The sequence below is a fragment of the Rhopilema esculentum genome, chromosome 15, assembly GCF_057945365.1.
Source record: "Rhopilema esculentum isolate cy_ngs chromosome 15, ASM5794536v1, whole genome shotgun sequence".
NCBI classification, from domain to species: domain Eukaryota; kingdom Metazoa; phylum Cnidaria; class Scyphozoa; order Rhizostomeae; family Rhizostomatidae; genus Rhopilema; species Rhopilema esculentum.
In genome coordinates this window covers 8,943,663-8,968,005 of record NC_142829.1, presented here as the reverse complement: position 1 = coordinate 8,968,005, position 24,343 = coordinate 8,943,663, and the positions used below count along the sequence as shown (strand labels likewise).

The following is a 24,343-nucleotide window of genomic DNA, read 5'->3' as shown; positions in this document are numbered from 1 at the left end:
TGCATTTAGTTGCAAAGATTATGAATTTCTGCATGACTACTATGCAACGTAGCAATGGAGTACAAAAACAATCTAAAACAGAAAACTTTCTACTCGAAAACCTATTCACAGCGATTTTAGAATTACATTTTTTCGGTACCCACAAAACCTTGATATATATAGAAATAATCAAAGGTATGAAATAATTGTATTATGACAAATTTCAGAAGCTAGGGCATCAATATTGGAAAAACATTTAAGCGATCAAATTTCGAATGAATTTTTATCTTTTTCGAATGAATTGAATAGTTCTAATTATATTTGAGCATTTAATGTTTATAAATTCCTTAATTATTGAGTATTCATACGTATTGCAATGCTGTAAATTGTAAGGCTGTGCTTTGAAATTCTTCTTTCAAAGAATTTGTCTACACGGGATTGTACGATAAAACGATGGATGACATGCGCATGTGCTTGACATAATACGCAGGCTCATTGGCCGAATGACTTTATTCATAAGAGGAATTCTGCGTGCTGCATATTTCAAAACATATATCTGACTATAAAAGATCTATGTAACCTTGTTTTCAGAAAACTACAGATAGAGCAATATCAAATAAAACAAAAATGATATCAACAAATGCAAAGCAAATTACAGCAAAGGGCACGCAGGCCCTCCCGCAAATGAACATATTTGTACGAACCAGGATCAGAAAGAGACTCACCTTTCAGATGATATCCAACGTACAAAAGAGCCGACTGCTTGGCAGAAAGAAAGGGGAATTTTGGCTTAAGACATCCAACAGCGGTAGCAGCTTTTCTTACAGCCAATTCCAAAGTCTGTTCCATGTAACCAAGCATTGGAAGTGTAGATGCAGGAATTGGCTCGCGCTTCGGTGGGAGCTTGTTTGGCAGCCTCAGCTGTGAGTATTTCTCAGGGAGTCTGCGAAACAAGAAGCCGAAATTTGAGAACTCATTGATGGTACAAATGTTCAAGTTAATTAAAGGAAAAGTAAAGAAAATTTCGAAAGGAATAGTAAGTTAATTAACTAGAAAATCGTTTATTCATAAAATACTTATTAAAAACATGCGATTGAAATAATTTGTAAAAATACAGCAATAAAGGCTACATGAGTGCCACCAATACGGAAATTTGAAATTGTCAATTTTATTTCACACTTGCTTAATCAAGTTTATTCACAGCTCTCATCAAATTATGAATTCGATTGTGAAATCTGAAAAGCACCGCGTATTCAGCTAGTACACTAGCCTGAGCTCCAGACTTGCGTTACTTCATAGTCTACTTCTAGTCAGGAGTCTGGGACATTTGTACACCACGTAGTAGAAAGCAATCAGAGAACCTCCAGCAAACTGGCAACTGCATGATTTAAACATATTACAAAAGTCGACAAATTGGAGACTAGGAAAGGGTTTAGAACAAACCTCATGAATTTCTCTCGCTTTGATTCAGAAACAAATGCATACAGCTTTTCCTTGTATTTAGCAACAAGCTCATTATCACCAGGTACTAAAGCCTCATATCTGTAATATCAATCGTATTCTAAAGCACATTGAAATGTCAATCTGCAAAACATAGGGTACAATGGAAAGAGCTTTCACCTTGAAAGTGGATACATGCTTTAGAGCAGGAAAAGTTTTGTTTGCTCATCAATTATCAGCAAAATGTCTAAGAAAGCTCGAGCGATGGTCTACTTGCCCCCATCTGTCCACCTGCCCCCGAACAACCCGGTCCCTGCTCGTCTTCTCCTGCCCCTCCTTACGCTAGGCCTCTCATGAATGATCCACTACACATTTTATAGATGTAACTTTCTTGATTTGTGAATGGATTCAAAGTTAGCAATGACTTTCGTTGTATCAAATTAAGACTTACGACTTTCGTCTAACAAACTATAAGAAGTATTAAATTCTTAAGCTACTATACTGATTTGTTAAAAATAAGCTAATAAGTAGTTTATTAGCCAAAGTTGCTATACAACTGTGCAATTTTTGAACATGAAAGTAGTGGCAAACTTTCTTTGCTAAGACAAATCACTTACATTTGGCAATTTTTAAAGAAAGAGAACTCACCGCAAGTCACCGTCCAGATACGTGACCGGACAAAAGCCATGCAACTCAATCTGCACTGGAAACATCTCCTTCAAATCAGAAGCTGCAAGCTTTTTAGGAAGAAGGTCATTAGACGGAAGCTTCTTTTCTACATGCGGAGGAGTATACCGCGAAGGATTTTCAAGGAAAATGCCTAGTTCCTTTTCACTGGCCAGCTTGTAGTAATGGCCTCGGAATTCGGCTGCAAACCTCTGCGTTTCATCAGAGGCACAGTCAACAAGTTCGCCTTTATCAACAAGGCTCACAGGGCAATAGTGACCAAAGATTCCAAGACGACTGTTCAGTTGCGAAGGGGTAATACAAAGGTCTGCAATGCATGCTGCCTTATCTAAAATTGAACAGAAGCCAATCAGTCAATCAACAAAGGGGGAGCGGGGGTCTGTTACCTTATTGAGCAATGAGTGTTTACAACTTTTATGCAGATGTGCATCTCAGCCAGATTTTGGTATTTCTTGTAGGTTTTTGCCAATTTTTCAAATGGGGCGCTATTTATTTAAATCCTTCAACAATTATTTAAATACTTCAACGTTATCTTACTTTTTTCTCCACCTTTTCATGATAAGAAAATGCAAGTATTGTTCAGAGGTGTCAGGGGTCCTCCAGGGGAAAGTACAACAAGATTTCATATCTCATAACCATTTAAAATAATGAAAATTAGCAATGAACCTAATGTTGAACCTACAACAGTAGATAGGGAATACCTTGTGAAGTCCTTTGCAGGTAGATTTGTATCTTTTTCACAATGGATTTTGCATCCGTCAATGCTGCATTCCAAACTTTCCATTTCGATTCTTCGCCATTGACTACTTTAAAATTCCTATGTTGGTCGCTATACCATGAGCGTACTGGTGGCACAGCGCTCAGGAAGGCGCTGAGCTTCACAGCTGTAATCATGTGACTGTCATGCAAAGGCAGGGTTCTAAAAAGAACAGACAAGTGAAGTAAGAAAGAAGAAATATAATCATTATGATGATAATGATGATAACTGTTGATCATTATTATCATTATAACTGATATTATTATTATGAACATGCGCTCTATATTGTGAGAACCCACTCTGTTTGAACACTGAAACACGATTTCCCCAGAATTCAAGAACATTGTAAGAACAAGATCAGCTCTAGCCTGCGTGCTGACATTACACACAGAGGAAATTCTTCTATATTTGTAAAGTCTGCACGCATGCTAGACCAGCTTCTTCATAACGTTTCTTGTTGAGGCCACAGGACTGCAATGTATTCCGATCCTTGTACTATTTTAGTTTTATATGAAAAGATTATTGAAGAAAGAAAGCGATGCATTGTTGAAAATCTACTTTCACTCGTATTTGAGCAAAACAGAGCAGGTTTAAGGAATTAATCAACCATGCCACCAAAAAATAATGCAAAACTAGTATCTAGTGACCTTAGAAACAGTTTATACCTTATAGTTTTAAAAAAGCAAATTTTGAAACAAGAACAGCTAACCACTAGAGCTTCAAATTATCAAAAAAAGAATATTGACCCCGGCAGAAATATGCTTTTAAAAAATAATTGCAATAATGACTAACGGTTATGACTACAGTGAGGATGGCTATTATTATAAACATTATAGTGTTGTTGATGCTTAAATAAAATGAACAACCTTTTTCTTTCTTTTGTTAGTAATTCATTATAACTTATATACAAGTTGATCATCTTCATACCTGCTTGGGGATGATCGTTCTTCATCGGCCCTCAGAAAGACAGACCTGCTGTCTATTACTATTTCCACAACTTTGTAAGGAATAATGTTTCTCTCAGTGAGAAACTGAATTTGTGTATCAGTGACAGGATAACCATCGAGGATATACCTAAGGGAAGTATTTAATTGGTTACATCAAGTTTGCATGTGACATCAATTATATTTTCACGAAGACTTGTTCTTAACATGAAGTTATTGAACCACTGGTGAAACTACGATAATTCATTATGTCGTTAGCTCGGTACTAACAGAACATAGAAGTTGCAAGTTCAAGCGTTGTCGATGATCACAAGTTTAAAAGTTAAAACTCAAGCTGTGTATTACAAATCTCAATCATCCAATCATAGGTTGGCCCTGTTTCAGCAGCAAATTTATCATTGATTTCTCAGCAATACTTGATGGGTTTCTAATAAGCATTTTATCATTTACTTTGTGAGGGAAAGGTAAAAACATAAAATGACAAGCAGACTTCAGGCTTCAGACTAACAAATACCGTTTTGGAGAAAACACTAATAATGCACATGTAGACAAGGTAGTCTATATAATGCTTTCGGGGCTCTGTCAGTTTTTTTTATTTAACATTCAAAAAAACGGCCTTCTCCGTAAAAATAAATCCATGCCAAGATCAAGCCAATTACTCAGTTAAAAGTCTTCCATTTAGCTGTTTTCTAAGGGGAGGGGGGGGGGGAGGTGATCAAATTACTTCATCAAGCCTAATTGCATATCAATAACCTGCAGCACATCCCTTGCTCAAATACCCAGTTTTTTTCCCCTTCCCTGCGATTAAGCATCTGGATGTACAAACTAAACTAAACCTAAGCGCATACCCTCTCGTCTGACACTGCATGTTCAATATTGAAACATCAACAGCTTGGATCACAAGTTCATCTGGTACGGTTTCTCCGCATTTCAAATAGTCCAGTATTTTTTGAGCCAGGGCAGTTTTGCTTTGATTCCCTGTGACGTTTCGCAGAGCTTCTCCCGCAGACAGACGCATTACTCCGTATTCTTTCACAAAACGGTTGCTCACTTAAACAAAAAAAGACCATTCGTTTCGAGATATACACACGATAGTTTAAGAGGAACCAATATGTATCTGAAAGGTATGAGGTATGCGATAGCAAGAAACAAAATATAAATGACGATATTGGCAAATTAATAAATCCCAGGGGGGTTCTCAAATATATTTTAGATAAGGGAGCTCAGGCTGGGGTTCTTGCCCTGTATAAGAAAATTTGCAATTTTTCTCTATTCTTCTAAACTTTCTTATATTCAAGACCCAAAAAAATAACTCAGAACTTCATGAACCCACAAAAGTAATTGTATAATTGACTGAATACTCATACCCAAAAAATAATTGACTGAACTCCAATTCTAGGCCAAAAAAATAACCCCAGCATCCCTATCCTAAAATATATTTTCGAGAAAAAAGAGGCACATGGAAACATTTTACATGCTACATTGGAAAGATAGAATAATAGAACTTGGATAGTCTAACTTAAAAGCCCTCAATTCACCTCCCTTTTTGCATCCCGATTCTCGGTGGAACGGGCTCTGCTGTCCTAAACAAAATCACCTTTGACAAGAGCAAGCCCTGACAAGGCGAATAAGCCGCTGCTCTTAAATTTTGTATCTTATTTTAGAACGGTTTCTACCCACTTTTTCTCGGCCACCTTTCGGGTTTTGTATTTCATTTACGGAGGCAAAGTCGCAAATTGATCTTAGAAATTTAAGAAATTCTATTGATAGTGGTAATTTCGCTACAAAGGGCAATTTCGCTGCGAAGGAGCATCGAATTGTGCCTACATGTGAAGAAACAAAAGAATCAACAGCAACAAAGGGGCAGACGTAAAATTTTGTGTTATACTTAGGTCGCTAGCCCTTACTTTTTTACAAAAAGTCCATGTACATTTAATACACATGCTAAAACAGATGAAAAATTACTTGAATAGATAGTAAAAATATACACACGGGTTGTTTTTCCAGATTTCGGGGGTCCAACTATCGCCAAGCGAATCGGTATAATCGGCTTTGGAGCAGGCTGGTGGATATATTTAAATGGGCAAAACATGAACTTTTCCCTGTTCTCCTCAGAGCTGAAGAAATAAACGTGCTGGCGATAAACGGCTGGATACAGTGGAGATGCATTTTCAAACGGCGGCAGAACGCTACTCTCTGATAGCTGAAACAGAGAAAAGAGACTCTCGTAAAAAAAGCTGAAACAAAGAAAAGAGACTCTCATAAAGGGATGCAGATAATAACCAGAGTCAGGAAAACATTACGGTCGCACGGCCACTGACCGGAAAAAGGTCCACGAAAAACAATAGAAGCTCATATAACACACCCGAGCCACACCCACTTTCTATTGTTTTGTGAGGAAGGTTTGCCTTCTGGGATGTTTTTGTCTGAAGAAAGGTTAACAACTTTTCTGGAATCTGATAATAACATTGCGAACAGGTATTAAAAATTCACAATTGAAACATCAGGTTACTTTAGATGAGGCAGACCTATTTTGATCGATTTCAGGGTTTTGTTGTTGAATGTTTTAAACAATTTAACTTGATAATTTTTCTTCAGATTGGACCAATTGTTAGGGCAAAATCTTGGTCGGTTAGAAAGTATTGATAAAAAAGGAGTCGAACAACTGTACTTGCATCACGGCTTGGAACAACGTAATTTAACAGTAATTTAACCGCACTTTTTGGTTGTTATTACAATAACTTCTTTCCTAAAATATTTATTGTTTGAGAAAGCTTGGCCTACCCTGTGCCGTACAGTCAATAGCCTGAACCCCAGACTCCAATTAGTCCAATACCAGACTCCAATACTCAGTGGCGGAAATTCAGGCTTTCATTTGGGGGGAGGGGGCAGGCCTACGATTTTCCGACAGGTTAACATCTTCGATCATGTCTAATTTTAAAGAAGCTGCACATTTTGATAAAACATAGATGATTTTTTGACGGGAGCCTTTAGAAATCCTTGCTGACCACGCCATAATTAAGTAGCAGGAAGAACAATCCATTTATGATTTTTGATATCAAGATCGATATCTCATCTAAGACAATTGATGATACAAGGGGTCGACCGATTACACTTTTGACAAGTCGTACGTTCATTTTATGCATTGTATCTTGTTTTCGTCAGTCGGAAATACATTTGAAAATAACTTCTGCTCGGAAGAATCTGATGGAAATTTCGGCTAACCTTACCTGAATTGAAATTAAATATGCAATCCCAAGCAGGTTTTTTATTTTGGTCATATATTGTTTGATTGATTATTTAGTGTTGGCTAATATTTTATCAGCTATGTTATGTTCAGGTTTGGTAAAAAGGGTCCAGAGACGTTATAGAGGCCCCTGGGGTAAAAAGGGAAAATGCAGATCAACTGCGAGCAAAGCGAGTAGAAAATTTGGTAATTACGCCCCTTAGAGTAATTAGCTAAAGCTCCTTTTCAGAACAATTTCTGAATAATTTTGACACGTTAAACAGTTGTCAATTATCCGACAAAAGCCCAAATTTTTCGATGACATCGCTGATTGGGGAGGGGGGGGGGGGGTTAGCGAGCCTTACAGGGTCTGAAAATGAGACTACTCTCTTCTTTTTTGTGAGGTTAGGGTGAAAACATCCATATCAGTTTTTAATGTTTGCACACGTTGAAATTATGCATTGCGAAGTTGCTAAATAATGAAAAACAGTTACAACAAAGGTTGGTTTTTATTTAGCTTTTCTAAACCTTATATGCAGCCCCTACTGCCTACAAGTTATGAAACAGTATAAAAACGCAGGCGTCAAAATTTCTAGGTGGAGGGCAACTGCTCCACCGTTATACATGGCTATTATTAGCTGAAGCGAGAGCGAGGCCGGGACCATGGGCAACCAATGCGTGTAGACCCCTTGACGTTTGACAACGAATTGAAGCAATGAATGCATGCGTGGGTACAAAGGCTGTGATGAGGACCACCAAAAAGATCAAATGATTAGTGGGCCCAAGAATGGGCCCGGCCATCATATAACAGAAACCTCTGATACCATATACACTCTTTTTTTTATAAGAACCAGTAAATTTCAGTTCAGGCTGACTGTTCTTAATTTTTTCGAAAAACTGAGACTGGATTGTTCTTAACTTGTTCTTAAATTAAGAGGGTGTAAGCAGTGCTATTGCTAGCTTTTTCGCTCCAAGGAGGTGTTCAGGCCTCATTTGCCAACAAAGTGAGTGAGACAGCCCTAATTTGCTGACAAATTTGAATATTCACCGAAAAAGCACCAACACATCGCTAAAAATCCTCGATTTTTAGAAAAAAACGTTGTTCAAAATTGCATTTTGCAGAAGCTCAGCCTCAGCTTGTTCTTAATTTGTTCTTAACTTTTGACCAGTTTTGAGGCTCGTGTTCTTATAAAATTGTTCTTATAAAAAAAGAGTGTAAAAAAACCACTGAAAGTTGACAGGAGCCCCTAGAGCCTTTGGAACAAACGGCAAGGGCCATACTGATCGGAAGTGAGAAATATGATAACTGAGCTGTGGGGGTGTGAGGAAATGAGGGTGTGGGGGAATGAGGGTGTGGGGGAATGAGGGTGTTGGGGAATGAGGGTGTTGGGGAATGAGGGTGTTGGGGAATGAGGGTGTGGGGGAATAAGGGGGTTGGGGAATGAGGGTATGGGGGAATGAGGGTGTGGGGGAATGAGGGTATGGAGGAATGAGGGTGTGGGGGAATGAGGATCTGGGGGAATGAGGGTCTTCAGGAATGAGGGTGTGGGGGAATAAGGGTGTTGGGGAATGAGGGTGTGGGGGAATGAGGGTGTGGGGGAATGAGGGTGTGGGGGAATGAGGGTATGGAGGAATGAGGGTGTGGGGGAATGATGATCTGGGGGAATGAGGGTCTTCGGGAATGAGGGTGTGGGGGAATAAGGGTTGGGGGAATGAAGGTGTTGGATGTATAGTGATAAAGGTTAGGTTGTAGATGAGTGGGATATCTTGCAGCAATAATGCCAAACGTCCGATATTATTTTGCTAGTTTTTAAGCATTGAAGTCAAGATATTGATTTGTTAGCAATGTTGAATCTTTCGACACATTTTCTTTGCTTCAATCCTCCTTAAAAAGCTACGACAAGAAAGAAAGTCCTTTGGCACAACGTGGCCTTCATTAACGTCTGAATAAAGGCAGTTATAAATGCTGGTTAAACGAACCTGAACCGGACACCATTTTCCAAACTTACTCATCTGTTTGTAGCCCTGTATGAGCATTTTCTTAGCAAGAAACGCAGAAATTGGTTGTGAATGATCGAAAAGACTTTCTCTGTTCTCCACGATTGGCCGTAGATTCCTCTCAACAACAAACTGGACAATGCGGGCCTTTTTTCCTCCTTCTATGTCGACTCTTGGTATCATAAACTCTTCAAATACTTCCTGCAAAAAAATGGCGAAATCACCGTCATTAGCGAAGCGAAAAGATTCTTCGAAAAACTCACGCGGGCGGGGACGGTAGAGGGGAATAGCGAAAACTAATATTGTATGTAGACCTGTTTATTGGCTAAACAGGTATTGTATTTTTAAAGACCTTTGGAAGCAGAAATAATGCTACGGTTATTAAATGACTAGGACCGACTGGGACAAAAGGTAAAATGGTATGGAACACTGATCTACGTAATCTACGAAATACAACAAACATGCTACGTACAAAAAACTGAACAGCCTCTAAACCGTAGTAGAGCAAGAATTTTTTGATTAGTTCCTTTCAGTGGCACATTTAGCCCAAATTTTATATTTAATTATCTATACATTCAATTCTAGATCTTTTATCCTTCGATGTAAATTGATTTTGCATCCTACTTTATCAGATTTTCTCAGAATAGTAATTGCTACCGGTTTGAAATTAAACATGAGTGAATCAAAGAAGCAAATCCTAAAAAAAAGCGGTAAAAAGAGAATGGATAGCGATTTTGCTTCCAGGAAGGCTGATTACATCATACTTTGAAACGCTTTTGTTTGGATCACTTTTGTCAAAGAATCTCTATTCTGTGCTTTTGTTCATGAAGCACTTGATTTCCGTTTCCGTATCGAAAGTGAAAGAATTTGAGAGAAGTAAAATGACAGTGATTTGCTACGATCTGTCCTTTGTCCATCTTCTCGTAGTTCGATCAGACAAAATTCGTGGAAGAACAGCCGAACATCGGTTAAGCATCAATTTTGTACTGACTAGTAAGGAAATTTGAATTTTTCAATGTCTCATATTGGATAAAGAAGCTTCAGCGAAAGGTATGGATAGAAGATGAGGTTGGAAATACATTAAATACGATCCCTTCCCTGCAGTGTTGAAGCAATGGCGAGATCCTGTATACATAAGTGAGGGGTAGTGTGGTAATTTGAGATATTTTGTCACGGGAAATGCCGAAATATCGATTTGGACGCTCCTGGTTAGCACAATGCAGTAAAAACCCAAGTGTAAGAACCTTCTTTTTTCAGAGTTTGGCAAAACAGGTTCTTGTACTACGGGTACTTATTGACAGTTTAGGCCTTATAGTTCGTAGTTAGGTTCTTAATTTCTATAGAGTATATATTGTTTTCGATTATCAGAATATAGCATTAAATCATTCTGTTCTTCATTCTAAATGTCACCTTTTTTGATTTTGGTAAAATAGTATATAAAATGAATGGTTAAACCCCACGTATAAGAACAAGTTGGAAAATTTTTGGCTAAGCAGGTTCTTATATTTTTTAGCATTTACGAAGCAAACTTCTGCCAGAAGGTTCGTAAATCCATAGTTTCTGACACGCGGATTTTTACTGTATCATTCCCGTCGTAAGATGATCAAAAAAACTTTAAGAAATTTTCGTAGCAGTATTTACCTGTGATTATTTGAAGTGCCAAAAGAGTGCAGGGACAAAGTTGGTGGAGGATTTGGGGCAAAATTTGGCAATGGCTTCGAGGAACTAAAAGCATTGCTCGCGCTGAGTGGAAATGCACCGTGTACGGGAAAATGCATCTGCCTTCCTTCGCTGAGAATTCTTTTACCATTACAGTATATTCCTTGGTCGATCAAAGGATTCATTTTGGATGAAGCCGCCAGAGGAATTTCCTTAAAAGAAGTGGCTAAGCAGCTTACAGAAAAAGCTAAGCATTTGAAGCACTACTTAATGTCATCATGGAGGCTTGATGGCTATGTTATGCAATATAAATGGGAATGTGGCAAAGATAGGGAACGTGGCAGAATGGAGTTTGTTTATTTGGATACAGAATTCCAATTTCCCAGCAAGAAAGGTATGCCGTTGCAAAAAAACTTGGATGACAAGCAACGCTTTGTAGCTGATAATTGCTCTTCCGTGGATGATTATCACTAATCAGACCCCAATACCAACAGGCTACGAGAATGAGTGTATCCACCTTGACGTGGTGAGGTTCTAGCCAACACACCAAAAGACGGCTTGGTAAATGATTTGCTGATTAGATTGACGTGTAGCTAATATCTATCTTTTACTATCTTGATATGGTAAAATTTTGACGAAGCACGCTGTAGCATGTTGTAGGCAGAAACTTCATTTTATTCATTTGAAGAATTCATTTGAATCGAAAGCCTTCACAATATTTACCCCTTTTCCCAATAGAGAATCATTCGAAAAAATTTTTCTCCGTTTCACAGGGGAGAAAAAATTCCAATTTACATCTTTACATCAAAACGTCTTAAAATTACAGTTAAATGTGAAGCAAGGCACAAGCAACATGCTACGCTATTTTAAACTTTTTACAGTAGATGATCAATTGAAGTTGCTAAGAGTAGCAGTATCGCAGATTTTCTTAAAAACTTTGAAATGACTTATTTTTTATCAAAGACAACTTTGTAGAATGCTGGATCTAGAATTTAACCGATTACGTCATCTTACTCTTTCCCTATTCTTGGGGGGCTGGAGGTTGGGTTAAAACTGTTTGGGAAGCTTAAGTTCAGCACCCTGGGTCTCAAAAGTTACCTTCTAATGATAGCACACTTTGACGATTTTTTTGAGAACTTTAAAAATTTATATATAAGTGGCAAGTACTGATTAGAGGATTTAAAGAACAAAGATCGACAAACAAAGCACTTTCCTTTAAACATTTAGAAGTATAACTGAAGTGAATTAAATGCTTTTGAAACCAAGTCAATGCATTGCATGCTGACAAGCATGTTGCCTACTCTAACGAAATAAATCCACTTGAGTTCATGCACAATGTTTTAAACCCCTGGAAAACATTTTAGATTTTCAAAATAAGAAAAACTTTGCAACAAGACTTCTTTCGTCTTGATTCGCATTCATTTTATCCCGATTTTATCTCAACTGAGTCTTTTCTTTTCGTTACCGGCCTTTATACAATGCAGTGCAACCAATTATTAACGTTTTCAAAATGATTCATTCCTAGCGTTCATACTTTGCATTAACTTTTGCTTTTTGTGCCATTTTTATTTCGCCCAGGTAGTGTTTTTCAAGCGGAACCATTTTCACAATCGAGCAAGATGTCAACAATGCAAAATATGAGCATTACCCCCTTCTCATATGAAAATCTCATATTTAGTGCGAGCGCTGCTGGACAGCCCAAACGAATTGTAATTTCGGTGATTCAGAGATCAGAAATCTTTTGAAAAGAATAAATGAATTCACGAACCTGTAATGATGCAATTGCTTCGATTTCTTCATCATACTTTTCAGTAATCTCCATTTTGATTCTTTCTGTCGCCTCTTCTTCAGTTTCCTCTTCCTCCTCTGCCTCATCTTCTTCTTCTTCCTCGGCCATTTCTGCCTCAATTACAGCATCTATATCCTCTTCTTCTTCATCTTCTTCTTCTATTTCGTCGTTGCTATCCTCGTTGCTGTCTAATGAGTCCTGTCTGTCGAGCTGGTTATTTGAGACGAAAACAACATCATTTCAATTGAAAAATTAAAATGTTTCCCATAAATGTCGATGAGTGTGTTCGGTTGGTAACCCTTTGATTTTCACAACATTAAAGAGAACTCGTTATCATATACAAAGGTAACATAGCGTTAACGGTAACATTTCATAACGATAGGTAATGGTCATTTGAAACCATGGATCAACATTTCACGTTATTACGAACTTAAGGCAAGCTAAAATGGGTGGCGATGTCCATATGCCAAAAGTTACATATTTTTTGGCAAATCTAAACCCTCTTTTCCCCATGCCATTGAGTAACAGACAGAAATAAGCAAATCAGAACATTACAAATGGCATTGATTCATTTCGATGAGTGTGTATTGCAATTTTATTGAATAGAAGATTGACAACAGAATTTGCTAAAGACATAGGTTTTATATTGGCATTTTGCAAGATATTTTATAAGGTTGAAGAGAACCTGACTCAAGACCCAAACATGAAGGTCTAAATCTGAATCTCAGAAATGTCTCCATAGGGAAAGATAAATTATCCACCAAAATTCTCGCACAACTTAAGAAAAACGCAAGCAAAAATTTCCAAAAAAAATATAGTTGGTCTGTCTAAGTGCTTTTTTTCAGCTGTTACTTTGCATGATGTAAAGAAAAATCATGCAAAACAGCATACTAGTTTTTACCATGGTGTATTGTAAATTGCAGTGCAAAGAAAGAATTGTTGGTTCAAAAATACTCCCAACATATACGTCATATACTTCCACGTATAAATAAGCATAATCGTTTATACAAAATGGTACTCCAAAAACTCACCAGGCGATCTGCCTTTCTCTGAGCAATTTCCTTCACTTTTTCCTCTTTTCTCCTAGCTTTTTCTTCCTCCTTAAAATATCCAGACGTAAATAAATAAACCTATCATTGCCGATAGAAATGTCTTGAAAAAAAATGCTCTTATATCACAGTTGCACCTTTCAAATTAGGTAAAGAACAAAGAGGGCTCTGCTGCTGGGGAGCAGGATACCATAGCCCCAAGCAATAGATCTGCGAAAACATTTTGCTGCTTGTTTGATTCTGTAGGAGCTCTATTTTTCCGGCCGTCCCCTGCCCCTAAAGAAATTAAATCCCATTAAGCTCTAAAGATACCCCCGGGGCGGTCAAAACGCCGTTTTTTTATGAATCTGCTAAAGCGATAAAAACTTCTTCATGAGCATCCTACAAATGAAAAGTGAACTGCAAACTTTTTTTGTTAACAAAGAGAACAATAGCCATTCGTGAAATTTACGTTATTAGAAATAACATCGTTAAACATTTCAGGTGAGGAAAAGAACATCATATTTTTTCTCAATTATTCAATTTAAAACTTGCTGAAAAATAAGCGCCCTAACGGATCACAAAAATATTTCAAAGAGTGTACCCTTTTCTTCAATTTAATTGCCAACTCCTTCTGCTTCTTTGCAAACTTTTTATCTCTTTTATTCCTCCATTTCTCAAGTAGGGGAGGCATTAGCCGTTTTATAATGTCAGTTTCTTCTGTTGCCAAATTAATAGCACAGTCCGGATATAGACCAGCCTCGGTTAGGTAACGAACCTCTTCTGGGTTTCTTGGAAAGCCTTCCAATATAAAACCAGTGGACCTAAAAACAACGTCTTTGGTATAAGATTTCATATTCAAAATGGTAGGTTTAAACCTAGATTATGTTCATTTTAGAAGTGCCTTGAGCGAGGGGGGTTTGGGAAGGGGGCTCAGTCCGACCCCTTTGTTAAAACTCGCTACATTTTGAGGACTTCTAAGCCTTGCATTTTCTTCCAATTATTATTTTCAACATATTTATTGACAGTGATTGAGAAGCAATTGCTTGCTCGAATTAACAAATCTCCTAATTGTACTGATAGGAACCTTCAAGACCTAATTGTACTGATAGAAACCTTCAAGAAGAGGCCTATTGGCGGTGCAAAATAATCAGAGATCACGTCAATGATTGAACGTCCATGATCCAATCCAAATGATTGAAACAAACGGACTGGAACGAAATTATAATGAAAAAGAGTGGGTTCTCATGCCTGCCAGTGGAACAATTTTATCTCTCTGTTTGCATTGATTTATAAAGTTCGAAGCATTCTTCTAGAAACTGGTACAATTTAAGTCACCCTTCTCCTCCCCCCCCCCCCCCCCTGAAAAAGATATGCATTATTTCAATTCTTATAACAAGGCTGGAGCGCACTTCACACGGTATTTTACCGATATTTTGACCGGTATTTTATCTAGCAATTTTAGTCATATATAATTTTACAAAACAAGTTACAAAAGGACTACCCTTGATAAAAAATAGAAATGGACTAAGACACTAGACCAGACTCCAATATGGCAATGTATTGAAGAAAAAAACAAACAAATGACGGTAGTACCCATCACTTCTATAGCATAAACGATGCTCATTATAGGAAAAAACGAATTTTGGGAATAAAGCCTAATTCACTTGCACGGGGTCAAAACAATTTTTACTAACTTGAAAGGCTCTTCATTCCACCATACAGGTATAATTTGTTCCAAGGTTTCATTCGTAAGTGGTTCATTGTCAGTAATATTGTCTCGGATATTTGCTTCCATTTCTGAGAACTCGACTTCTTCCTCTTCCTCATCTTTGTTTACTATCGTTTCGGAATCTGGAGAACTTTCCTCTAGAAAAAGAAAAATTTCAACTTCGGTGACTTGTTTTGGAGATATCACTTAGAACATGAAAACGTAACAATGGAAATTAAGAGAAAGAGAGCCCTCAACATTTCTCAAACTAATCAACAAGATTTGTCCAAGATGGGCATACTAATCCAGTTTAAAGGGCATTTGAAAGTTGATAAGGAAACGAATGGCAGAAAAACAACTAGGTAATTTGCAACTCCCATCGAGTTACACTTATACCAGTAGAATGTTTTTTGGATTTTAGGCTCCCCCTGTTCTACAAACCTTGTAGATCTACAAGGCTAGGATAACTTACAAGTGAAAAATTAAAAAACCGAGCGATAAAAATCTATTTTTCTTGATCAAATGAAAATATAAAGAAGCAGCGAGCTAATGGTAAAAATGGGTTAACAAAATTCTATAAAATGTTTCAGAGGGTGAAATACCATTGCTGTCTTCTGGAGCAGTTTTATCATCCTCTGCAGTATCTTCTTGTTCTGGTTCTTCTTCGGGATAGTCAGGTCCAATCCTTTTCTTCGTCTTGGCAATAATTAATTCTTGCAAACGATCTTTAAACGATATATGAAAGACGCCAAATTTCTTCGCAAGTTCCCGTCCAACAAGAGTCTTTCCAGACCCCTTTGCACCCAAAACTAGTAGGCGCAAAGCAGGTGGCTAAAAAGGGAAAAACAAGCAATCTGCGTGCAGAAAATGTATGGATATTTGGAACAGATACTCAACGTGAAACTTTGAAACAGGATTAAGGGTGAAACTAAGATCAATCTTCAGTCCTGCTCCCTAAACCAAAGCTTGAACAGCCTATACAGCTTCGAACACTAAGCAACGAAATGAAATGCTCCAAAATTTTACAAATGTTCTAAAAAAATCAGAATTGCCATTGTTCAATAGTACTCGTGACCTTTGCAAGCAATATATATGCAACATTTTCTATGCATGATTTATATCATACGATTGTGTTTAATTAGGTTTAATGTAGCTACGCATTATACAAAAATAAGATAAAGAAAGAAAACAAGAGACCACTAAACAGTAAGTTTCATATATACTTAGACATATATTTTATATTAGGTATATTCCTGTCGGAGAAAAGTAGCAATTGGAAGAAACTTTGGGCAAAAGTTTTCTTTCCTTATGTTATTGAATTTGTTATAATGGTTAAAATTTAACACGATGCTATACCTTCAATGGCTCTCTATCTGGCAGATATCCTTTTGGGTTATCCAAGAATTTGGTCCTGGCTTCGGGGGATGAGAAATAGTAGACTTTTTCCCTATACTTGGCTGCACAGTCCGGGGAGCCGGGCCACAAAACTGTGCTTTCTTTCAAAGCTACAGGGCAGTAGTGCTTTGTGTCACCGAAGGGTTTTCTTTTCTCTTTGTTGAACACATCTTCGTCATCTTGATCATCGTCATACTCATCTTCATCGGCAGCTAGATCTTCCTCTTCCTCATCTTGGTCCATTCCTGTGTATTCCCATCCTGTATGCTCAAATTGGGCTGGATAAAACACGAAGAGTTTCATGCAATGTTAGCATTTCGACAATTTTCCAATGAGAAGCTTGCTTGAATTGTCATTTACATACCGTAAAGTATCGTCCTTTTCTACCTGGTTCATCGATATCAAATTATGATTAACGCGGGCATTTTGAACTTTTCAATTATACTGGTGCTAAAACTATATACCCGTCATATGCATACATTTATCGTGATCCGACTTGCAGAAAATGTTCTGCTGTAAATGAAACTATCGCTAGAATATGTTTTAGCCTATTCTGTGGAATCACCTGACTATGCAAAAAAAGGAAGGTGTTGGAAATTCGGAGAAAATCGTATCATATATCTTTTACTTGTATCATGATTCCATTAGTTTCATATTACCAATATCTATTGCAAAGAGTCCAAATCAGTTCCAGTCTATTTCTTTAGCTACTCTTTGTCATAATAGACTAGCCAAAAAAATATTTCTGCTGACTTTGCTTAAGGCCTGTTCATAACTGCTTAAGGCCAAGAAAATAGTTTCTAAAAGAAATTCAGATTATGTTCATATGAGCAGTTTGTTCTTTCCTAAAAGTAAGAATCCATCAGCAAGAAAGTGTTACTTCACTTTTAAAAGTCAAATATCAGCATCGAAACTATAGCAATAACTCTAACTCAACAATTTAGAATGGGATAAATGCGAAAATTGATTGAATCACAAAAATATAGAATAGCAAGCAGAAAAGTTCCACGAAGCCATCAATTTTTTGGGCCCATTGACCTTTCTGGTAGAGCTTTATGTCAACAATCTATTCTTTTTCTGAAGAGCTTTCCAAGTCGATCCACCATGATACGAGTGTGAATTTCGTGCCAAATGTGTTTAGACAAAGGGAAGTGTTCTCATTTTGGCTTTGAAAAAAATTCACTGTGCTAGGATAAAGACTCTTTATAAACGCCAAATATCGAATCGTTTCAAATGAGTATGCCAAATCGTTTAGGTAGGGTATCCCTTAGGCTTCAAAAATTACCGGAAGTGTGTGTTTATGTCTGTGATTGGCTACAAATCAAAAAGCTAATCGTATCAACTGTGGGGATTTACGCAAGTCAGTTTCGATTCTAGATTTCTTCGAAAGAGTCCAGAAGGAATAATCCTAGTTTAAATCAAAGACTTCCAAGTTTATCATCAAACTCGAAAAATACATCTGATGTGCAGCCTTGCGTTGTAAAGCAACATATATCAATAAAGAACAAATAAGAAGTACCTTCTAGATTTGTGATTGCTTCACTCTCAACACCATTCTCGTTCTGGTCACAGTCAATAAGTACAGGCTCAAGATTGCTAACGCTTCTTAATGCCCCTTGAAGACTGGTCCAATTTTTGTCAAAGTCAACTATTGCTGATCGCTGTGCATCCAGTTGGGGTGATTTTGGAGGCATTTCATCTTCGTCCATGTTTATATCCTCCAATGCATTGTTATTCGCAGCATCAACTAGAATGTAGCATTAATCCAAAAGGTTTACAAGAAGAGATACAGAGAACTGGCAACAAGCTCAGATCTTAGTCGAATGTTATTGTAGTACTCACTAGGTACAAGAATTTGTTAAAGAGATGAGCAAGTCGCAATAGAGCGGATAAGATATTCCTTGTTTGTAATGACTTTGCTATTAGCTTCAACATTTATTGGCCAGACAGAGAGTAGGTACCCAAAGGAGGCAGCTTTCTACTCGTTTCAGGTTTAAATCTTTGAGTGTATGAAAGTTCGTTATTCAGCTTTCGCAAATCATTCTTCAGAATCTATCATTACCCCCTTTGGTATGGCCGAATCCGCACCAAATTTTTAGTTTATAAAAGGTTTTCTGTATCACATTGAAAATTAAAACTAGAAAGCTTGCAACAGGCTTGGCCTACCATTTTTATTCAACTTGTGCCATCTTTTTAATAGAAGCTCTCCACCATCACTGTTATCTTTTAAGCAAATAAGGTTGTCTGGCAAAATTCCTCGCTCGACCATGATGTTGAATTGTTCACGTGTGTGTGGGAAGTTGTCTAGTATCCATCTTCCAGCCCTGCGTACAAAAATATATCAATTTAAACAGTAGTATACAAGACTGAAGCATAACTAGAAACTCAACTTGCGCCTGATAGTTGGGTCTATATACAAGTAGCCCATTACTCAGTGTCATATTCACAGTTGTCAATAATTCAAATTATAGATAGCTACTACTTCACCCTGTTTTACATGACTTAAAGCGATACCGTGTTCCTTATTTCTACATTTAATTGACTTTTCGACTCTATCCAGTATTATTCGTGAGTCCGTCAAACAGTTCGCTACAGTGACCTTTTCCATTATCTACATGCCAATATTTCAACCAAGGAGATGTTTGTATATGACGCCAAGCTCCCCGTCCTGATTTAGCTAGTACATGGTCAAAGAGGTTTCTTTTAAATTGAAAAGTGGCAGTGATCATGCCAAAATGAAGAACGTACTCCATAAAATTCAAAATAGAAGATTAGTTAAGACGCTTAGTCTGAAATGGCAGCTTACACAGGCCCTATAGGATGTGATTCTTGCAATTTATTATAATGGTCATGAATAGCACTTTCGAGCATCTCCACACATTCATCAGCAGATACAGAAATGTCTCTCTTCATAGCTTCTGCAACCGCTTCTTCCACCATCTTAACAACCTAGAAGAAAAACGTCGATAGCTAGATTGCAAAAGCCCAGATGTAGCTTGCAAGACAACCAATCAGCTTGCTGTATTCTACCAACATCAGTGATTGATATTAGCGGTATTGCTACCATGCCCCGTGAAACAGTGTTGGTTTTATCTGATGTGCAAGATATTGCCTTAAACTGACAACATTGTTCTGAAGGGAGATTGGGCGGAAGTAATAGTACATGTAAAAGAACGGAAAGGCAACTAACTACAGCATTTAGCTACTATTGCCTACAATAAAGAGATTGCCAAAGAAGAAATCTCAAAGTTGTGAATCTTGTTCTGTATATAATCTTGACTTATCAAAACAAAATTTACTGACCTGAGGATGGTTCTCGTCAACAATCACATCGTCAACACCTTTCTCACTTCCAGTTTTTGATAATTTTCTAGATCCTCCTTCAGACTCATCTTCAGCATCTTCCGTTGCATCATCTTCCCGTGCAACATCTTTCGTTGCAACATCTTCCCCTGCAACATCTTCCCGTGCAACATCTTCCCCTGCAACATCATCCCCTGCAACATCTTCCCCTGCAACATCTTTCGTTGCAACATCTTCCCCTGCAACATCTTCCGTTGTAACGTCTTCCGCTGTAGCATCTTCCATTCCTTCAGAAGGAGCTTCTGCCTTGTCTCTAGATGTTACTTCCTTTTCTTCGTGGAGCTGAACTTCCGTAGATTGTTTCTCTTCGCTGCTTTCCATCTCTCCTTCCCTCTCATTTTCACGTCCACTCGGTTCTTTTGTCTCTTCCTGTCCTCCATCCATATCACTGTCTTCACTTTTCTTGTCTTCATCTAGAAGAATCATTAGCGTGAGCATTGCCCAATTTCACAAAAAACTGACAGACAAAGGACAAAGTGGTAGAGGAAGAGTGGTTTTACTTTTGACTGTAAACAAACTCAGTTTATCAAAACTACGGCACATTGATATCCCTCAAAAAGGAAACATTATACGGATAAGAGATTTGACAAATTTGAAACATTAAACTACTTTAGTATGTGTTACTACCTTCTTGAAGCTTCTTGGCCTGTTCAGCAGCTAGTTTTTCTTGTTGTACAATAGCAGTAACCCTTGCAATTGCATTTTCTAGTGCTTCTCTCTTTACATCGTCCAGCATTTTCGAAATTTGAGCTTCTTTGCGAGGCTTAATCATGGCGTCCACATCAAAGATCTAAGAAGCACAAAAACATATCAGTGCGAAAGATGAAGCAGCTTAGGTGAAAATACGAGTCTCTCAATGTAGAAACTGAATTGTTTGATAATCAGGTGCCCAAAGCAAAACTCCTTTGCATTAAACTAGAAATTTAGGCTTCAGAATTCTACTTCGAATTCTTAAGTAATTTGTTTGGCGTTACTCAGTATAAAAAAGTACATTATCGCACGAGAGGGAGATTGATTGTATTCTATCAAACCTTTACAAGCCTTTATCAATAAAAAGCTTTGAAAGCATTGGAATAATTGATTAATAAGCTCATTTTCTGTGAAAATATGACTGAAAATATCACTAAATTCCTTTTCGCCCTACACTCCAAAAGGCCATATTATAAATTCATAATTTTCTTATGAAAATCGAGCATTAAATAGGTCGCTTAAAATTTTCTCTGGAAAGTACTGTCATCCTTTTTTGGAAGGGATGCTTGAATACAACCAATGTGTTTATTGGACTTGTTTAAAATATCAGACAGAATAATAAAGCAACCAGCACCTTTGCTTGATACTTTGCCGCGATTCTTTGGGCCAGAGTAGTCTTTCCAGAGAGCGGTGGGCCCACAATGCAAAGTTTGCACGGATTCCTAGGCTGGGGACTCATGATGTATCGCCTTGGGTTTCTCATGAACTTCTCCAGAGTGTCCATTGATGACATTGTATACAACTTGTCGAGGAAACTATTTTAGAACAAGAAATATAGTATGGTCAAAGAGAAAGGATTACCAACATCAATGGTTACTTCTGAAGCCAAAAGCTAATGTAGCATTTAATTTCTGCGTCAATCTGTAAATTTTTAGCTTATATTTGCTTGAAATTTAAGCTCTGCTTTACAGCTTTAAATTTAGTTATCACAATTTTCGGAAAATTTTCAAACAGTTTAAATTAAGAATCTTATTAGGCATATTCGTTTTGTTTGCTCAAATCTCCCTAGCTTCGCAATTCACATAATTCCGAGTTTGGCCTGTAATTTGGGTGAAAAATATGAGGAACTCTTCCTTTTTTTACACTGATATCAACATACCGATTTCTTCCAGAGACAACGGGTAAGGAGTCAGCAAAAACAGACTTCTACTGTTTGTATGTTTTTAGAAGATTAAAGCGATTACCTTACTGCAAACTGTGGACTTCCTTGAACAATGTTTCCCTCATATAGAGCAACAGGGCATACCCGCCCCCATCTGCTCCTTCTCCAACGGAACCCCGGTCCAATGCTTTCAGTTGCTGCAAGGGTTCGCAGCAAGTCATCAGTCTCAGTATCATCCGGGATCGTTTCCTGATCCTCGCCTCCCTGAAGGCGCAGGGGAACGGCCACGCGGCTAGCTGCCATGCCGTCTAGTTTTTGAATCAACCCCTTTGTTAAGAGAAAGTTTTTTTAAAGTCTTTGGTGTCACAGAAACTATAAATTCAAACAGACAAGCTTGAAATGACAATATCTGTATAGCTGCATTTACTGGGATTGCAGCACAATTCTTAAAATCATATTTTTACTTGAAATCTGTCGAAAAAATAACAAGAGCTTCGACGCTCTCTTGAAGAAAAGATTTAATTTATCTATAAGACAAATTAAAAGTCTTAAGAATGATGCTGATTGGTCAAATCAAAGCCAATATCACCTTGCTTTTCGTCTAAAACATTAATGGGTTTTGGAAAATTCAGTGCCTTTCCCAGGAATCTTTATTTTTTCACTAAGATGGAATTTGGAACTTGTGACACTTCTATGGTTGGAGCACAAAAGTTATGAATATATAAAATACAATCTCTAGATTCGTTGCTTAAAAGCACTATGTCCCATCGGTCAACCACTCAAAGTTAGCAGCGCGTTTATGATCGAGAAAACATTGCGAATTAGCCCATTAAATATTGTAAATCCTCGAATTGGCACCCCTCGAGACCCCCCACCCCCTCAAATGAGCCCCCCTCAAATAACCCTAGAACTACACATTGTCAATAACCCCCCCCCCCCCCCCTCTCAAATAAGCCCTCACTACTACTGCAAATTCTCGATTTCGTACCCTCGATTTGATGATTTTTGCCATCTGAGGTTGCCTATGGCGTTTTATTGAATTACAACAAAAATTCATACTTTTAGTAATAATTAATTTTATGCTCTAAAGAAATTCCTACTAAAATGAATGAGGTCTTTTAATAATGTCTTTTTAATGTCTACAATAATTTTATAAGCCCCCCTTCGTATAAGCCCCCCCCTCGCATAAGCCCTCCCCCCCTCAAATAGGCCCCCATCCAAAAATATCAAAAATAAATAAGCCCCCAGTGGGCTAATTCGAGGATTTATTGTATGTTACAAAAGGTCCAACCAATGAGAAATTTGAATTGCCAGCGAAATGCATCGGTGCATTGTGTCTTTAACATACCTTGATCAAATATTTTATCGGCATGTTTGCATCCAACTCGATGACTTTCTGCCGCTCATGGTTACCCATGTAATCCTAGAATGAGTCATAAGCTTCAATAAAGTGATTTTACTTCTATCTTTCTTTATATGTTAATCCATATGTGACAAAAAAAGCAAATTATAAACATGAAACACTAAAACAATATGTAGAGTGCGTTTAGCAACTTTGCAAAAGCCATTGACCACTCTGCAACAGACTGGTAACTATATTCTAAAGCTATATAACTTGATTTTCAACGTTTGGTGTTATCTTGACGGTCATAATTCCCTTTGCTATCCAATAAAATTAGCATTCAACAGCAAACGGTAGAGGTGCATTCGGTGAGTTTAAGTAAGTTTTCAAATTATTTCTTATATCCTTAAACATGAAAAAATTGACGGGCTAAAAGTGCTATGTTGCTAATGTTTTCGAAACTGGAAAACGTCAAAAATTAGTAAAATGCTAAATTTTCGCAAGCACGTTGAGTTAGAATAAGAATAATGCACTATCAATGCAGATTTGCATTGAAATCTTGACGATTTGTAAAAAGCTTGACAACTCTGGCAAAATGGCTGGCCACATGGCCACTCGAAATATTAAAGCTCTGTTACCCAGGCCAATCTATCAGTAACTAAGATAGTATCCTTCTTAAGGATTAGAAATGACCAATTTACCTCAAGTTAATCAAGCTACATCAGAATTTTAAATACTACGAAGATTTAGTCTACTATCAAAACAATTGCCTGATTCAAAACAAAACACGCTATTGCTAAATTAGTAGACTAAACCAAATTGCCATACTACTTAAGGAAACTACTCAGAATTATTCAAAAAATCGGATTGAGCATATATTGTTACTGATCTGATTAAAAATCGCATCCTCATGTTGGAAGCTCGTCAGATTTCACTTTGCAAAAGAGAAGTACAGCATTATAACTTTCTTGCCTCAAACAGCCATGAAATTGCGGACATTTTAGCCAAAGAGGTCACTGCATATTTTAATTGATGTAGGCTGCCTCATTCTGTTAAGCTAGTCCTATTCAATGTTCTTAGATCACGGGATATAACTACGAAGAAGGTACTATCAATTCGCTTTCAACTTGGCAGACATAATAGGAAAGCAATAGTTAAAGCCAGTTACAGGGG

The 24,343-nt window shown here is 37.5% G+C and overlaps 1 protein-coding gene across 1 annotated transcript in view; it reads right to left on the bottom strand.

The window, feature by feature from the left end:
• The window catches only part of LOC135685071 (adenylate kinase 9), a 44,311-nt gene that overhangs the window by 353 nt on the left and 19,615 nt on the right, over positions 1 to 24,343 (bottom strand). The window contains exons 9-30 of the mRNA XM_065200822.2: positions 23,177 to 23,251; positions 21,911 to 22,155; positions 21,301 to 21,481; positions 20,604 to 20,766; positions 19,917 to 20,389; positions 19,420 to 19,562; positions 18,780 to 18,937; positions 18,133 to 18,360; positions 16,575 to 16,891; positions 15,821 to 16,049; positions 15,205 to 15,376; positions 14,112 to 14,331; positions 13,511 to 13,579; positions 12,459 to 12,689; positions 9,014 to 9,232; positions 5,800 to 6,010; positions 4,656 to 4,857; positions 3,791 to 3,937; positions 2,808 to 3,025; positions 2,068 to 2,434; positions 1,423 to 1,521; positions 705 to 922 (exon numbers count right to left, since the gene is read on the bottom strand). Of these exons, the coding sequence (XP_065056894.2) occupies positions 705 to 922; positions 1,423 to 1,521; positions 2,068 to 2,434; positions 2,808 to 3,025; positions 3,791 to 3,937; positions 4,656 to 4,857; positions 5,800 to 6,010; positions 9,014 to 9,232; positions 12,459 to 12,689; positions 13,511 to 13,579; positions 14,112 to 14,331; positions 15,205 to 15,376; positions 15,821 to 16,049; positions 16,575 to 16,891; positions 18,133 to 18,360; positions 18,780 to 18,937; positions 19,420 to 19,562; positions 19,917 to 20,389; positions 20,604 to 20,766; positions 21,301 to 21,481; positions 21,911 to 22,155; positions 23,177 to 23,251 (4,585 nt within the window). The remainder of the gene's footprint in view (positions 1 to 704; positions 923 to 1,422; positions 1,522 to 2,067; positions 2,435 to 2,807; positions 3,026 to 3,790; positions 3,938 to 4,655; positions 4,858 to 5,799; positions 6,011 to 9,013; positions 9,233 to 12,458; positions 12,690 to 13,510; positions 13,580 to 14,111; positions 14,332 to 15,204; positions 15,377 to 15,820; positions 16,050 to 16,574; positions 16,892 to 18,132; positions 18,361 to 18,779; positions 18,938 to 19,419; positions 19,563 to 19,916; positions 20,390 to 20,603; positions 20,767 to 21,300; positions 21,482 to 21,910; positions 22,156 to 23,176; positions 23,252 to 24,343) is intronic.